The following is a 17,420-nucleotide window of genomic DNA, read 5'->3' as shown; positions in this document are numbered from 1 at the left end:
GGGAGGAAGGGAAAGGAGCTGCCTGCTCTCCTGATCACATGTTCACTCTGTTCAAAGTCACACCCAGCTGGGCAGGTTTATTAAACCACTTTGTCTATGGCGACCCACAGTTGGCAACAGGGAAACAGACTGGATAACAGTCTAAATGTCTAGGGTTTGGACAATGATCGTGAACGCCTCTCTCCCGCATTTCTCCACTTCAGCAGGTGAAGGGAAGGAACAGCAATACCTGAGATTATGGGATGCTGCCTGGCATGGAGGAGGGGGCTTTCAACCTGATCACGCTTGGGACAGCCAACCTAAGGTCCACTGGTAACTCTGTTGCCTGGCCTAAAAAGGTACCCACTCATTTTGTAATCCTGCTTTTCCTTACTGTACAGGAGAGCAATACCCAAAAATCGGTCCTGGTCTATCTGGCATGAAAGACACCGGGCACTCCTCTCAGTCTCCTTAACCCATCAACCACGCCTCCTTCTAAGCCAAGAGCGAGGTAGTTCAGACTTTAAACAAACCTACAGCAGAATCCTACACATTGTCTTTTTCCACGGATCAACCTGGTGATTTGCCCCCCTAGTTTTAAGTATGTTAGGAAAAGAACCTACAGGCCTAGGCCTCCATGGAAATGCGACATCTTTGCTACCAGCTGGGCTTGAAGCCCAAAAGCCAGGATGAAAAGGGGACCAATGATTTAGAGAACACTGCTGCTTTGTGGAGTGGGCAGGTTGTCCTGCAAGTGAGCCTGGAGAGGTGGACACAGATGGGACACGACAGTGTACGGGGGACTAAAAGTGGGGAAGGCCAGCACAAGTGAGCCTGGAGGAGGTGTGACTCCCTTCCACTCCGCGGCCTTCCCAGCAACTCAATCCAACAAGTATTTATTGAGCATGACACTCCCCATCTGCCCGGCTCTCCCTCGGCAGAAGCACTCAAATCTGTTCAAGCTGTGGGGTGAGTTCCACTGTACTTGAACTGCAAACACGAGGTACCTACTTCTGAAAAAGGCACACACGCACTTTACAGGATGGGGCAGAAGGGACACAAGACTACAGCAATGGTGTGTGTGTGTGTGTGTGTGTGTGTGTGTGTGTGTGTGTGTACAGTGACGGGGACAGAACCCAAAGCTTGGCACATGCTAAGCACATGCTCTACCCCTATGCTACATCCCAGGCTCTAAAAAATGTCACTTTTGAAAGAGAAAGGAGAGAAGACAATAGAAACCTAATTTAACTTTAGGGAAAATACATTGGCCAATCTCAAAGAAAAGAAAGAAAGAAAGAAAATCTCTTCAAAAGCCGGTAGGTCTATAATTAGCCTTACCACATACTGAATATTCCTTCATTCTGCACCTTCTCCAGCTTGCATTCATAATTCATTTGCTTGTGGATGCCCTAGCACCTGCTTTTAGAGCTGTGTGTCAAATCCCACCTTTGGTCTCAACTCTTCAATGCTGGCCTGAAGGTTGTCACTTCAGATCATAGGAGAAGGGATTCAGGTGGCCGAGCTGGTGATACACTAATCTGTGCCTTAGCAAGATGGTTCCCTGGGAAAAGCTGCCCGCCATTAGCAGATAGGAAGCTATGGTCAGAGGGGAGGCACCCTAAACTTACAACTCTGCTCTGGCCAATACTGTCCACCATTTAAGATGACACATTCTGGCAGCCTCCAATAGAATGCACTCCCAACTCTTAATCATGGTCCAAATGCATGAGAGCAATCAAATCCCTCAGAAGACTCCTCCCAGGCCTCCACACACACCCCTTTTAACAGGGAGCTGGAGGCATAAACTGCTAATGTGCAGGCGGGTGAAGCCTAAGGCACTCCATTCTCCTCCCCCAACGTCAGCTGTCTGAGGCTCAAGAGCAAAGCCACAGACCTGTGTGCCTGAACATGGCAGGGTAAGTGTCTGTACATGGCCAAGGCTTCGGCTCCAGCTTCCCTAGGGCTGGACTTGCAGTTTTCCTATTATGAAATACTCTGATAGTACTCTTTTAAGTTCCTTTAAGCTGCTCTTGATTGGCTGGGGTACTCCCACACAGGAAAGTCAACTGCAGCTTACTCAGCCCGAAGGATAACCATTTACATGACTCCGAAGCTAGGTATTCAACTTGGTTGTGACTCTAGGGAGAGAGAAACGTGCTAGAAAGCTAGGATGTCCAGTGGGCACTGTGAACGAGAAGGCTTCATGTTCACAGCCAGCTGTGCCCAAGAATGACAGCCCGTTTGGAGCCCCACATGGAGGAGGAACTGGAGCACAGATAATTCATGGACCTCAGATAGCATCCTCAACTCTTCCCTTTCCGAGACCAGGATTTGTTTTGGACCTAACCATGTGAATAGATTTGGCTAGTGTTTGGTTAATTCCTACTCTGCAAACCAAATAATGGAATCTCTGTGAGGCTGTAACTCAGGCAGAGCAGAAAGCTGAGAGTCCCTACTCTTGGCTTCTACTCCCTGTTCTACAGGGAAGAACAAATTCTGTAGCAGAAGAGGGCAGAAGTGATGATGCCAACAAGACATTGTCCACACTCCTTAAATTAACTTACTGCTGGGCATCAGCGGTAGTTAATTGTGACTACCACCTTGTCGGGGTCTAGAGTCATGGAAGAGACAAGCCTCTGGGTGTGACTCTGAGGGACTGTCTGTATTAAGTGAATTAAGATGGAAGGCCTACCCTAAATGTGGGTGGCACCATCCCATGGACTGCCCATAAAGAAACTGACCTGAGCACCAGCGTTTTCTCTCTCTCTGCTTCCTGAGTGCAGATGTAATATAAGCCTCGGGCCCCTTCTCCTTGCTTCCCTGTCCTGATGGACTGCATCCTTGGACCATGAGCCAAAATAAACTCTTCCTTCCTTTTCGGTCAGGTATTTAGTCCTAGCAACAGGACAAGGAACAAATACAGTATCCCCAGGTTTACCTGGCCAGCCCTCAAAAGGGCTGCACACTGCCTATGGGACAAGAGCAAGACCAGGGAAGTCCAGGCAGGACCCGAGCCAGTGTCAAGTGGTGCTCGACACATTTGACAGTACCTATAAAAACTCCAAAATCAGACCTGGAAGAAGATGTCACAGCGCGAAGTCTGAATCCTTTAGCTGATAAGAACCTCGAGGCAGCTGTTAAATTCCTAACCGTTCTACTAGGATGGGGGAATGCACGGACTCAGGACACGCTGACTTCGGCAGAGAAGGCAGGCAGGCGGCAGAGGGCTCCTGGCTATTAAGCCCATCAACCGTGTTGACAACACTCGAATCCACATCACTATGAAAATTTGGTAACCCTGCCTCGTGTTTCCTAGAGATCCATATCTGGAACCAGAGAGAACAATATCCACTTACCACCACACCCCACAATGTTCCCACCCCGTCTTCTACCGGCCTCTTAACTGTGTTATATAAGAACTTCTCATACTGTCTAATACTGTGCTATCCAAAAACAAACAAACAAACAAACAAACAAACAAAAAACCAACCAAACAACAAATCTAAGAACACATGGACCCACACTCCTTTCCGTACCTACAAGATAGGCAATCATCATAGCTAATGACATCCTCGAAACCGGAGACTTCTGACTTCAAGAAAGTCATCACTATTGATAATTATCTAAGGGTCAGACAGTTCAGAAATGCACTTTTTAGTGACTGTGACTGGGCCCGGCAAAGCTATGGGCGACGGCAGTTAGCAGTGTCAGGCTAGGAAAAGCCTGAGGGTTTAACGCTTCCCAAATAAAGCTGTCTCAATCGCAGGTTATAGAGACGATTGTGGCTCTGTAAGGATTCTAACTGCACCCCCAAGCTTTATTATACCAAGATGACTCCTTGGCAGAGAAAGTTCCAACTCCATTTTAATCTTCCAGCTGTTTGTGGCACCACAGACCACAAGGACACAGGCTGAAGAGCACCCTCTCCCAGGACCTCTAATATACAACCTCTTTGATATGGCTTCATACCCATCTAAACACCCATCCTCCAAGGGCTAAGTTTTCAAAACAATGCAAGGAAAGACATTAAATAATTAGCAGTGACATCCCTAATAACAGTGGCACCTTATATTCAGGAAATAGCCACTCAAGAGAACACTCCCTATGTCCCTCTGGGGAATTTGGTATTTTAGGGCAACCATGACTACTACCAGCTAGCTCTCAATGATCTGTTCAGAAAACTATAAGGTAATGAGAAAAAAATCAATACAGGAGATAGGCCTCAAGTGATATCTATATAATTTTAAAAATATGTTCTCTGCAGTTTGAGTTGTTAGGTTGAGGGTAGGGGGCCATAAGGAAAGAGGGGGAGCAAATTTGCTTAACAGTTAAGCTTTTATGTAAATTCAAATGAGCTATGTCCACTGAACACATGTCACCTGACAACCGTGGGGGTGGGGAATCTGTATTCACAAGGGCTGGCCTGCCACAAAGCCTGAGAACTGACTAGAAACAGATGGTTCCTTTCCCCCTAAAATATGAGTAGGGGTACAGGATTGTTCCCGTCCTCTAACCTTAGGGTGTTCTGAGGAAGTATACATTACACACTCTTGAAACTGATTTTTACATTGGTGTAAGAGTCAAGCATACAGTTCGGAACAAGGATGGATGAACTTTTGTACAATGGCTCAACTCTGCCACTGACAGCATGAAAACAAGACATGTCTAAAGAGTGTGGCTGTGTTCCAATAAAACTTTATTTACAAAAACAGGCTCAGGGCCAGATATAACCCTACAGGCTATAATTACCAACCCTTGGTTTAAGAAAGTTCTGGTAGAGTATGGTGGTTCCCAGGCAGCATCTGGTTTCCCAGGTTGGCTGGAGAAATAATTAGCAAAGTTTAATTAAATGTTATCTTCATGGGCTGGGAGATGTGGCTCTGTGGTAGTGTTTGTGTAGCATGCACAAAGCCCCGGGCTCAATTCTTAGCACCACAAAACTACTGTTTCCATTCTAGGGATATGGAGACTGAAACACTTAGGATAGATAGGTAAGACCCAGAAAACTCACTTCCTACTCCTGTCTTATATTTGTCACCATTGGCTCTGGAAGAACACAAAAGTTAGCAGCCTCAAATTGGCTTCAGACACAAAGGAGAATTTAATTCAAGGGACAATTGCGGTAAGAAATGTATTCAGGGTTTCAATTACCCACCAGTGGCTCTTAGCTTTCTTAGAGTTGGCCCTCATTTTTCTCTTAGCTCTTCCAGCTCCAGCTCATAAAAACGAAGCCATTCCTCGCTTTATGAAGACATCCCTTCTGGATGAATGGTCACAGAAGGTAAACCCACTCTTTGCACCATAACCCTTTATATAAGGCCTAATCTGTCTTGTCAAGCACACAGCAGGGCGTGCGGTGAGAGATAACTGCACAGGCAGGGTATTACATCATTGGGGATGGGAAACAGAAACGGTGACGACACTTAATTGTTCCTGAAACCCAGTCCCGGCTTGCAGGCCTTTTTAAACTGTTGTGTTTCCGAGCTCTGTTTAGAAAGCTCCTTTTAAAAGGTGACAGAATAAAAAACCCAAGAGGCCCTGAAATTCTGACACCCGCAGCACTGGTTTCAGACCAGTCTGGATTTGCTCTCTGAAGCCTAAAAGGCAGTGGGCTCTCCCCAACAGTGCTCTCCCCAACAGTGCTCTTACAGTAGCTCAGTGCAGAGCACAGCAGTAACAGGCCCAGCAGCAGCAGCAGCAGCAGCAGCAGCAGACTTTTTATGGGATCTTTCGTGTGCCAGGTACTTACTCCTCTAAGCGCTTCATGAACTCATTTAGTTCTTAGGATATAGATATTGTTGTCCACAGAAGAAAGGGAGTCCAGAAATTTCCTCAAGACTACACCAGCTGGTCAATGAAAGAGCCTGTATTCAACTAACCAGATGACTAACATCATTCTTCTCAGGGTCTATGACAGCAAGGAATGTCCATGTTACATGTCCTGATAGCCTAGAGGAAAACACTCCTGTCCCTTCCCAAGGCATGGAAGGAATAAACAACCTAAAGATACACGAAGGTGAGGCTAACACGCACAGGGCTGATATGGCCCAAGACAAAGACCAGGGCACTCTCCCCTCCTCTAATGCTTGGCCACAAAAATACCAATGGGCTCGGGCTACTATTTCCTTTCTCTCTCCTACCTACTGAAAACCTAAAGATAATCCTACCCCATAGGCAAATGTCTATTTAATACCTCTGGGATATTAACAGGTGGAGACACAATGGACCAACCAAATACATAATGCAGGAATCCACTCAATCTTCCCCTAAGTCACCTGACAAGTTACACAGCCCTGTCTAGTTTCCTGTTCTCATCAGTGTCTTTAGAGACCCTGCCCCTGCAAAAGGAGCAGGACCAGGTGAGGAACCCCAGCATCCATGCCTACATTCCTCCCTGTGACGGCACCCACCGGTGCTTTCCCTTTTCACGCCAGCTCTGTGAGACTCACCAAACAACTGCTCTGAAAACGGTCGCTAAACACTTTCTAACTCCTGCACAGGCAAGGCTTCTGTTGATCCATTCCTACCAAGCGACCATGGTTCTGGTGCTTGCTGCTCTTAACTTCCCTGGGTCTCAGGGAAGCCCAAACAAAACCAACAGGTTTGTAGTCTTGTGGCTTGCTCTAGAGTTGATGGTAGGCATGAGTCTGTCTGGGCATTGCCTTCTTCTGCACCACCAGATTCTACACATACTTTGACTACTTGGTCACCATCTTGCTACCAGATTTGACCAAGTTCTGCGTTCCAGGATGTGATACTAACACACACAGTGAGGTCCAAAGAGACCTCAAAGACCTGGTGAATCCCATTCCTACCTAGCAAGACTCTTGTAACAGAATGCCTTCAGGAAGGGGCTATGCAACATCCAAGCTTAGTAATCTCCAGAAAGCTTAGGAGTCTGGTTTGGAGAATGTCACATTAAGATGGCAGGGACATAACTTTTGTATATTTGGTACAAACTTAGGCTTAGGAAGTGTGCAATGATCCTTTCACATCTGGTGTGAATCAAATGCAAACTTCACTTTTAACTTATTGCCAACCTCCTCATGCAAGTAGGTTCCTTTTCCGTTCCAAAGGGCCTGCATTTGTGGGTCCCATCACAGCCTTGAGTGTGCAAGCAAGGTTAAATTTGCTCCACCCTCGTTTCCCCACACCCACCACATCAAGCCGCTGTTAAGAAACTGCTTGGGCGCTGTTCAGAAAGTCGGGTATTTGCCACAGCATACTTGATTATAAGCACTCCATTGCCACGCTGGCTGGGAACGCTCAGGACAAAACCACCTTCGGTGGGGGGCGAGAGGTATGGTGCAGACTGTCCAACTCCTGTACACAAGCACACACGCACAGGATGACTGGAAGGAGACAGCCATATTAAGCAGGTCAAAAATACGAAAACATACAACTTCTGGGCTACAACCGAGAGGAATGTAGAAAATCGGGAACAGAGGTGCGTTTGCACCACAGTAAAAGCCGTTAAACTAACTTATTCCAACGGGCTGGGATCAAATCGCCTCTTGGAAGAGGGCATAATGGGAAGCGCACGTGAAGTGGTGGAGAAAGGAACTCCAGAGCCATAGAAAGCGACGCTGGGGCCAAACTCAAGCTGGAGAAGTAACACATGGCTCCACCCGGCTCTCTTCCATGCCCCTCCCCCTCACCGAGCAGGCGTCCAGCGCCCACCGGCTCCGGCTCCCAGTGAAACCCTCGGCTCAGGGCGCCCACAACACTCCTTGCACCCATCCCAGCACCTCTCACTCCGCCGGGGCAGACACTTCGGGCCACTTTTCGGTTACGCCCCCCAAAGCTAGTTTCCATCTGCCAGGTCCCTCCCCTCACCTCCCAGCTCGGACTCCCGGCCCCCTCCTCCCCGGAGTTGCACCCCACGTTCGCAGCTGCTCGCCTTCGCTCCCTCCGGCCTCGGAACTCTGCGCGCCCCTTTTTTCTCTTCCCTCACCTCCCATCCACTTCCTCCTCATACTTCTCCCAGTACTCTCCAGCCCCTCGCCCCAGCACCCGCTCCAGACCCGGCTCACCTGCGCGGCCACCCCCGTCCCGGCGCTGGTGAGGCTGCTGAAGCTGGAAGGGGACCGTAGCCCTGAGTGGCTGCAGCCCGGCCCGGGGGGAGCCAGCGGACGCCGGTGGAGAGCATCCCCGCCGAAGACCTCCCGCCCCTCCGCGCCCGGGTCCCCAGGAACCTCCGCCTCTGCTGCCCGCTGCGGCCCCGGACATGGCCCACCCGGGTACCTGCTGCCTCTGCCCCAAGGCGAGCCCCACACAGCCCCCAACCCCCGCGGCCGCTACTTATCTGCCCTACGGGCGGGACCGGCCCCCTCGGTCCAGAGTTTCAATTGGCCTATAGAGTTCCAGTACCTCCCCTCAACCAATCTTCGGCGAGGCTCTTCCTATTCCGAGGATGATTGGTTCATGTGCTCAGCCATCAACACAAGACCCCACCCTCTTGCTTTTCTTTTTTTTTTTCTTTTTTTCTTTTTCTTTTTTTTAACGTCCTTAAGGCTGCCGATTGGTCCTTCTGGTAAAGGGCTGGTTCTCCGGCACCGCCAATGAGAAGGCTCAAAGAGGAGGATCGTCACACCCAGTCCCAGGTAGTATGCAAATATATGCCACGTGATGTAGGGCTGTGCAGGGGGCGGGGCTGGATGTGGGTTGGAATCAAACACTAATGAAATCTTTATATGGGGTAGTGTCAAACTCTAAGCAGTCCTAGAGGGACTGAGAAAACCTAACTTCAAAAGGCATTACATTTAGTTTAACCTAAAAATATTAGTTTTCAATTCTCATGAGATTTCATTGCTGTTGGCAAACTCCAAACTGAGATTCTGTCTATTTATACAAGGGTTACCTATCATTTGCATGAGCTTTGCATTAAATTCGTACATTTAGTGGCTACTTTGCCTCATGTGACACTCACATTTGTCTTTTAAGTTTCCAAGCTCCTTCCTGAGGCTGGTCCAATCTCAATAAAAACAGCTGTCAGCCTGTAAATTAACTTGAGACTTTAAAAGGGAGCTGGGAATTTCCCTTCAGAGCCATCCATTGTAAGTCTACCTAGCAAAACAAAGTGACTGATAAATCTGCCCAAGTTTGATAGTGACTCCATTAGGAAATTTTGGTCTTCCCAGTCCAGTGCTCTCTGACCTACAAGTCAAAGTAAGACCAGATGGTCCCCACAGAGAATACTTGCAGTTGTGAAAATTATATGTTATCATATATATATGATGTATCGTATATATATGTATATATATATATGAAGGCATTTGCAGGAGCGAGGAAAAAGCATTAAGATACTGTTAAAACCTTTTGCTTCTCAAAAGAACAATAGATTACCCTAGGCATTTTGTTCTATATATGGAAGACACAAAGTCAATCAACCCTGAGTTGTCTGTGAGAAGGGACCATCCAAGTAATTGGATAATTCCCTCTAGATTTATATTTAGTTATGAATTCTAATTTTGACCTTGCTACCGATTTTTCTTTCTATTTCAGTCTTTGCTGAGTTTAGTGTTAAAAGAAAGGCATTCCCCTGGAGCCACACTTACTAATCAGAGGCGAGGAAGTAAACTGGGAGTGTGCTATGAGGGTCACTGTGGGATTAAATACTGAAAGCAGATAATACTCAAAATGGGAACTCAAGAGTTGGTTGGATATTAAAATCAGCCTATGAATGCAGAACAAATGGAGACAATAGAGCACTCTGTAGGAAGATTTTCTTGCAAAGACACTACTTTCATGTTTGAAGGATTTGCTTCAAGATCTGACATATAGATTCTTTACAATTGAAGAAAACTACTCCTTTTCCACAAAGAGGACAAACTTTCAGAATGGAGGTCAGTGGAACTGCACTTGCCTGACATGCTCAAAGCCCTAGGTTTGATTTCTGGCATGGGGGAGGGGTGAAAAGAGCAGCTTTTATTCTCAATTTCAATTAGTTCAACATTTCATACACTTAAAAAAAATCCTCATGACTATCTGAAAAGGAAAAAAACATAAATTCTTACATGGTACAAGAAGAAAAACTGAGGTTCAGAGTCCTTTTGATTCCTATCTCAGCCCTCTATCAAGTCTTATTCCACAACCATGCCTCACACCCTCACTAATAAAGTCAACACCAAATAGCAATGAATATTCAATGAATTCCTTTCTCCATGCCAGGTACATGTCAAGTTCTGTGCACATTGCTTCATTTAGGGCTCATGACTGCAACTGTGAGGTTGCTATTATACTCTCTCTACTGAGTCTTTGGGAAGAAGCATCATGATCATGGTTATTTTGTAGGCTGACCACAGAGCTGAGCCTCACTTGATCTCTATGGTTATAAAACTTTTTCATGAACTTTTTCTCCAACGATATAGATCTGGCTAGTGTGCTGACATCCGTCTCGTATTTTACAGCTTTCACATCATCACCTTATTTAATTCTCACAATAGACATGGAATGTAGAAAATGCAAATATGATTGTCTTCACTCTGCAAGAGGTTAGTTAGGTCACAGCAGCTGGACTACTTGCCAAAGATCTTTTGGCAGACACAGAACTTACAGTCTAGGTTTTTGACTCCAGCTTCAAATACTTTCCCAACTAACACTCAACTTCCTGACCACTGGAACTGCCTGAGAGGAAAAGGGTGAACTGTGTGGTCTCTTGAATATTTGTCTGATAATGTATACTATTTTAAGACTCCTTGCATGTATATAGATCCTTAGATAGTCTCAGGCCATGATGAGTGGTTTTTATCGGATGAGTATTTAAGTGTGTGTTAGTGATAAAAGCCTTGGACTGAGGGATTCTGAAACACGTTAGGCAAGTGGCTTCCTCTCTCTGTGCAAGAATCACCCCTGATCCATCAACCTTACAGACTTGTCATAAGAATAAATTGACACATTATTTTATAGATGTAAGTTTGCCTTGGAGAAAGAAGTTAGCTCAAAGAAACAAGATGTAAACACTTTTCCAAAGCCAAGATACCAGAATTGAGGACGTGGATGGTAGAAAAAGAGTCACTAAAGGTGGCACAAATGAAGAGCTGGATCTTCTGAGTACAGAAAGCTATGGTCTTTCTTGATAAGTTGCTGGCAAAAGACACTGAGGTTGACCCTAGCTCAAGGCATAGAAGGCAGACATGGCTATAACTCTCGTCCTCTATTAGGTATCATGCCCAAACAGCTGTCTCTTGTTCATTTCTCTATACCTGATAGCTTCCCCTAGCACAGGCATGATGGCAGGATAAGGTTGGCCCTTGGCTGCTTCTACTAATGAAAGAGTCCGCAGTCAAGGCTCCGAAGAGGCTGTGAGATGCTAAGGGGAGATGCTTCCCATTACAAGGCGCCTTCTTGCTTGTTATTGTTTTCATTGTCATCCTTATTAACATCATTGCCAACAATTCCTTCTTCACAGAATTGTTGAAATGACTACTATGTGTCACACTCTGAGCTCATGGAATAGCAAAACTGTTCAAGATGGGGTTCCTAAGAGATGACTCAGCAAATACCATCAAGTCTGACAACCTGAGTTTGATTCCTGGAGCCCACATAATGGAAGGGGAGAACTGACTTCTACAGTTGTCCTCTGTACCTTCACAAGCATGTCAGGGACACACACACACACACACACACACACACACACACACACACACACATACACACACACACAAAGATGTGGTTCCTAGCTTGAGGTTCACAGCACAGCAGGCTTTGAAGCTTATACACAGGAATGGTATGGGCCAGATACTATTCCAATTGGAGGTCATGACCTGGTTTCTGCTTTCAGAGACTTTGGATGAGATGTAGCTCAGTCAGTAAAATGCTTATCTCCCTGAGTTCCATCCCCAGTACCACATCAAACTGAGCATGGTTATACAACACATGCGTGTAAGCCTTGCACAGAGGATCAGGAAGGAAGATTAACAGTTTAGGATCATCCTTGGCCATTCTAAGATATATAAGACTCAATTACAAAAAGAAAAAAAGAAGAACAACTTTGGCCAGAATCAGGTACTTAAAAACATCAAAAGTGGAGGATTGCATACAGCAAATGTATTAATAGTCCTTCATCTTTTGCAAACTAAATTGTTTAAGGTTTTTGTTTGTTTTTCAGACAGTCTCACTATAGAATCCTGGCTGGCTTGAAACTCTGTATAGAGCAGGCTGGCCTCATAGAGATCTGCCTGCCTTTGCCTCCCAAGGGCTGGGATTGAAGATGTGTGCTGCCACACCTGGTGTTTACGGGTCCAGAAGACCCTTGATCTCAGATTGCTCTTGGGATGACCACAGCTGCTGCAGGTAAGAACTCAACAAACTGGAATTATTTTTCCTGCAGGCATGATTCAAGATAGCCTTTCCTCAAGCAGATGCTGTAAGGCTCTGAGGCCTTAAAAGACCCTGAGGGATTGCCTAGGATAAAAAGGCTCTGGGGAAATTGATAGGTCAGATTCAGCAGGGAGGCTTTACTCTAGTGGCCACTGGATCAAAAAAGGATACAGTTGTCACAGCCAAGGAGAACTTCACAATTCTGAAGGTTGGAGTTGTGTGCTGGGCATCCCTTTATGCCACAAACATGGCATTTCTACCTTCCAAAATATGACAACCAGGTGCAATTAATTTTTCAGCAGAGAGTAGAGAAGTCCTAATGGCCTTTCTTCCCTAGGGGACCAGCTCTGAACTTCCTGGTAAACGTCTGCACACTTACGTCTTTGGCCCCATAGTTCTAAAATAGTAAGGCAGAATATAAGATGACGCAGACACACAGTGTCTCTTTCTGACCTACCTCCTTTCCTCAGCCTCTGTCTGAAATGTCAGGCCCGGCTCCTCAGGGAACTAAATCCTGAGGAAATGGGGTCAGGGCTAAAGGAGCAGAACAGCCTGAGAGGGACTGGAAAGCAGGGTTAAGGGAATGAATGAGGTTATGGGAACAGAAGGGGGAGGGTCCTATCCCTTAGCAACTTTTCCCATTCTGGTAGCTTCTCTCTCCCTGTATCCTTTCCCTTACTCCCACAATAACCAGCTGGCCTGAATTTTGACCTTCTACATTCTCTCTGACACATTTTTGTCCCTTGCTGTGGCCCATACATACATTCTGTCTTCTTTGTTAGTCCTTTTTCCCTTTTCCCTCTCCTTCCCTACCCTTCCCTCCCCCAACCCTCATTTTGCACTCAGTAAGAATCTACTTTACTTGTTAAACACAATCATTTGGTTGGTTGGTTTTTGTTGTTGTTTGGTTGGATTTTTTTTTTTTTTTTTTTTTTTTTTTTTTTTTGAGACAGGGTTTCTCTGTGTAGCCTTGCTTGTCCTGGAACTCTCTCTGTAGACCAGGCTGACCTTGAACTCACAGAGATCTGCCTGCCTCCGCCTCCCAAGTGCTGGGATTAAAGACCATGCCTGGACCAGGCTCACCTTTTAAAAGTGTACTCCCTTCAGCTACAACTGCAAGCTCCTCTTGGCATTGTTAGGTCACTTTGAGAGATACAAAACCTGAACTTTCAAACACAGAATAACTCTCTGTCTCCCTCTAATAATTTACTTCGTGTGTGTGTGTGTGTGTGTGTGTGTGTGTGTGTGTGTGTGTGTGTGTGTGTGTGTCAGGTTCCAGCAGAGCCTAAAAGGCATCAGATTCCCCAAAGCTGGGATTACGGGAGGGTGTGAACCACTCGCATGACATGGGCGCTAGGAACTCAACTCGGGTCCTCTGGAAGAGTAGCAAGTGCTTTTAACTGCAGAGCATCTTTCCAGCTCCAGCGTTTCTCATTTTTGAAAATACATAAGCACAACCAAAAAAAAAAAATGTGTAGCTGGGCAGTGGTGGCGCACACCTTTAATCTCAGCACTCAGGAGACAGAGGCAGGTGGATCTCTGTGAGTTCAAGGCCAGTCTGGTCTACAGAGTGAGTTCCAGGAGTTTCTTGGGGGGTGGGGGGGGCGGGAAGGAGAGAGAAAGAAAAAGAAAATAGACAAGCTTCCTAAGAAAACTAAGGTTATCTTGCTTTTGTTTTATGTGTATAAATGTTTTTAATGCATGTAAGTATGTGCACCACGTGAGTGTCTGGTGCCCTTGGAGACCAGGAAAAGGTGTTGGACCCACTGGCACTAGAGTTGGAGACAGTTGTGATCCACCACGTGAGTGCTGAGCCTGTGTCCTATGCAAGAGCAGTAATCACTCTTAACCACCAAAGCACAGTTCCATTGCCTTGCTTCTGTTTTTAAGCTGGAGTCTCATGTAGCCCAGGGCACCCTCCCAATCATTATACAGCAGGGGCTGCTCTTGAATTCCCGATCCTCTTGCCTTCACCTCCCATGCTTCAAATATTTTTTATTTATGTGTATTTGAGGATATGCGTGTGATTGTGGGTGCCCACCGAGGCCAGAAGAAGGCATCAAATTCCCTGGAGTTGGAGTCACAGGAGTTTGTGAGTCACCGGATGTGGGTGCTGGGAACTGAATTCAGATCCTCTGTAAGAACAAGTTATAGACCATGCCTGGCACTGTGACCAGCATGCAGATAGATGGCGATTCAGAGCAAAAGAAATGAAAACACACATTAGGGCATGTGATACGGCTCAGGGTAAAGACGCTTGTGGCCAAGCTTAAAGACCTAAGTTCGATTCTTGGAACCCACATGGTGGAAGAAGAAAACCAGATCGGCATGTTGTCCTTAGACCTCCATAAGCATGATGTGGCTTGCTCAGGCCCTTCCCCCACGTGTGCCTAAATAAATAAAAATGCACTTTAGGAGGGGGGCTGAAGAGATTTCTCAGCAGTACGAGAACTTGTTCTTACAGAGGATCTGAATTCAGTTCCCAGCACCCACATCAGGTGACTCACAAACTCCTGTGACTCCAACTCCAGGGAATTTGATGCCTTCTTCTGGCCTCGGTGGGCACCCACAATCACATGCATATCCTCAAATACACATAAATAAAAAAACAATCCTTCTTATAAACACACTTTAAAGCTGGGTGTGGTGGTTCATGCCTTTAATCCCAGCACTTGGGAGACAGAAGCAGGTGGATCTCTGTGAGTTCAAGGCCAGCCTGGTCTAGCCAGGACAAGACAGGATGTCAGTGAGGGCAGCCAATGCTGCACAGAAAACAAACCAAACAAACAAAAACCATTACAGGTCCATCATGGCGTCGTCTTGGAGGAAGCCATTTGCACCCCACACCTAAGTCCTGCCTCAAGGGTGAAAGTCTCTGGGGAGGTCATGTTAGTTCGGTGCCCTCCCAGGGGACTGTGTATAACCGAATGCCACACTTGCTCCATTCCCACTGTAGAGGTCTGTCTGTTCCACCGCTGCTCTCTTTTAGATCCTGTATGTCTGCCTCAAAAATGTAATTGCCCCCGGGGAAAATGCTACAGTCCTTTTGAATCCTCCATCTGACTTCACAGGCAGTCCTCTCACACCATTTGCCAAATCCTGTCAGAGACACCATAAATGTAACACCAGGGAGGAGTAACGGTTTGCAAGTTTGTCTTTGCTCTGATCCTTCATACCCAGAGCTTGGGCTCCAGAGCCTGCTTTCAGAACGAAAATTACTTTCTCCATAGGCTTTAGTCGTTAGTCGTGTGGCACACACCTTTAATCCCAGCACTTGAGAGGAGGAGGCAGGCAGATCCCTGACATCGAGACCACCCTGGTCTACATAGCAACTTGTAGGCTATGCAGGGCTACACAATGAGACCTTGCTTTATTTGATTGATTGATTAGTTTTTCAAGACAGGGTTTCTCTGTGTAACAGCCCTGGCTGTCCTGGAACTCACTCTGTATTTTTTTTTTTTAAGATTTATTTATTTATTATGTATGCAGGAGAGGGTGCCAGATCTCATTACAGATGGTTGTGAGCCACCATGTGGGGGCTGGGAATTGAACTCAGGACCTCTGGAAGAACAGTCAGTGGTCTTAACCTCTGAGCCATCTCTCCAGCCCCCCTCACTCCGTATTTTTGAGACAGGATCTCACTATGTAGCCTTGGCTGTCCTGGAACTTATGATGTAGACCAGGCTGGCCTCAAACTGCCTCCCAAGTGTCAGCTTTATCTTTTGAGGCTTGATCAATGGGCCTTTCCCCTGTCCTGTGACTCCATCCTCTTCATCACTGTTGGTTTCCACTTCCATCTCCAGTCCAGTCTCCACATGTCCCCCGGCTGACCTTGTCAGATGGATACTAACCACAAAGCGGTGAGAGTCCCCATCTCCCCAGCCCTAATCCCAGGTCTTGTGGTTTTGTTTGTTTGTTTTTTCCAAGACAGGGTTTCTCTGTGTAGACCTGGCTGTCCTGGAACTTGCTCTGTAGACCAGGCTGGCCTTGAACTCACAGAGATCCGCCTGTCCCTGCCTCCTGAGTGCTGGGATTAAAGGCGTGTGCCACCACTGCTCAGCCCAATTCTTTTTTTAAAGAATCATTTTGGTGTTCCTCTTAGAAAAAAATTTTTTTTACAAAGCTATAAATGTAGAGTTAGGTGGAGAGTCTCGGAAGGGACCTTTGACACTGTTTCATTATTAGCATCTTGGTAAATCTGTTCTGACTGAAGGAATAAAGCCTGCTTACATCCCAGCCAACTCCTCAGATCGGGCTGAATTCAGTGCCTATTCCTGGCTTTTCCTGTGGATTTCCTGTACCTAACACATTTATTCCACAAAACGGCACTGGCGCAACTAAATGGCCTTGACAGCCAAGTCTTTAGCTAATGAAAAATCCCAATGGGCTGGGTTACCGCTCCTCCTACTTAGGTTACCTGGTGGCACTTAGAACAATGTCCTTTAAGCAGGTGGTTTCTCCTGCTATATACAGAAGGTCTGAGGTTGTCTATTCCACCAGTGGTCTCCGAGGGGACCTGCTTCCATTCACCTTTGGCAAAAGCCTCACAGCTTACGGAGGAGTAGCTTGTATTCTGTTTGGGGAGGAAGCAGCTTAGCCTTGCTTTTCCCATGCCACTTTGATAATATCACACACGCTGGCACCTTTCCTGGAGGTCCCACCCAAATGTTCTGTCCAATTCTCTGGCCTCCTGAGTTGGCCTAGAATGTTGAGTCAGAGTACAAATACCAACTCTTGTTGATTTCACGGCTCTAAACACCCAATTCTGAAATTTCCCAAACACATTAGAAATCCTGGGCTTTCTGAATCAGCGAGGGCATCTGTAAAAGCCCAGGGAGCCCCTTTACCTACAGGGACATTAATATCGGGGCTCTAGACGCAATGTAACCATAATGCCATGGGCTGTGTGCCCTTACCACACAGAACAGAAGACACTAAGCATCCTGCACGTTATCGTATTTAATTATCCTGCCGTCTTCACGATTACTCTCTATAGCGGGCACTGTGACCCTCAACTCAGAGAAGTTAGGAGGCATACCATACCAAGGGACACACGAAGTCACAGCTCCACCTGTTTTTAAAGATGGCTGCACAGTCACTACTCAAGGAGGCAGTGCACT

General features: G+C 46.5%; 1 protein-coding gene across 4 annotated transcripts in view; it reads right to left on the bottom strand.

The window, feature by feature from the left end:
* The window catches only part of Fam117a (family with sequence similarity 117 member A), a 67,170-nt gene that overhangs the window by 36,185 nt on the left and 13,565 nt on the right, over window positions 1-17,420 (bottom strand). The window contains exon 1 of one of the 4 annotated variants that reach the window (XM_006971930.4): window positions 8,013-8,297. The exons of 1 other annotated variant lie outside the window; for it this stretch is intronic. In XM_006971930.4, the coding sequence (XP_006971992.1) occupies window positions 8,013-8,208 (196 nt within the window). In that variant the 5' untranslated portion in view covers window positions 8,209-8,297. Of the gene's footprint in view, window positions 1-8,012; window positions 8,298-17,420 lie in introns of those variants that run through there. 2 more of the 4 variants (XM_042282665.2, XM_076543198.1) reach the window with 2 other exon arrangements.

The sequence above is a fragment of the Peromyscus maniculatus genome, chromosome 8 (genome assembly GCF_049852395.1).
Source record: "Peromyscus maniculatus bairdii isolate BWxNUB_F1_BW_parent chromosome 8, HU_Pman_BW_mat_3.1, whole genome shotgun sequence".
NCBI lineage: Eukaryota > Metazoa > Chordata > Mammalia > Rodentia > Cricetidae > Peromyscus > Peromyscus maniculatus.
The sequence above is the reverse complement of the archived record's forward strand: the minus strand, read 5'-3'. Positions and strand labels throughout refer to the sequence as shown.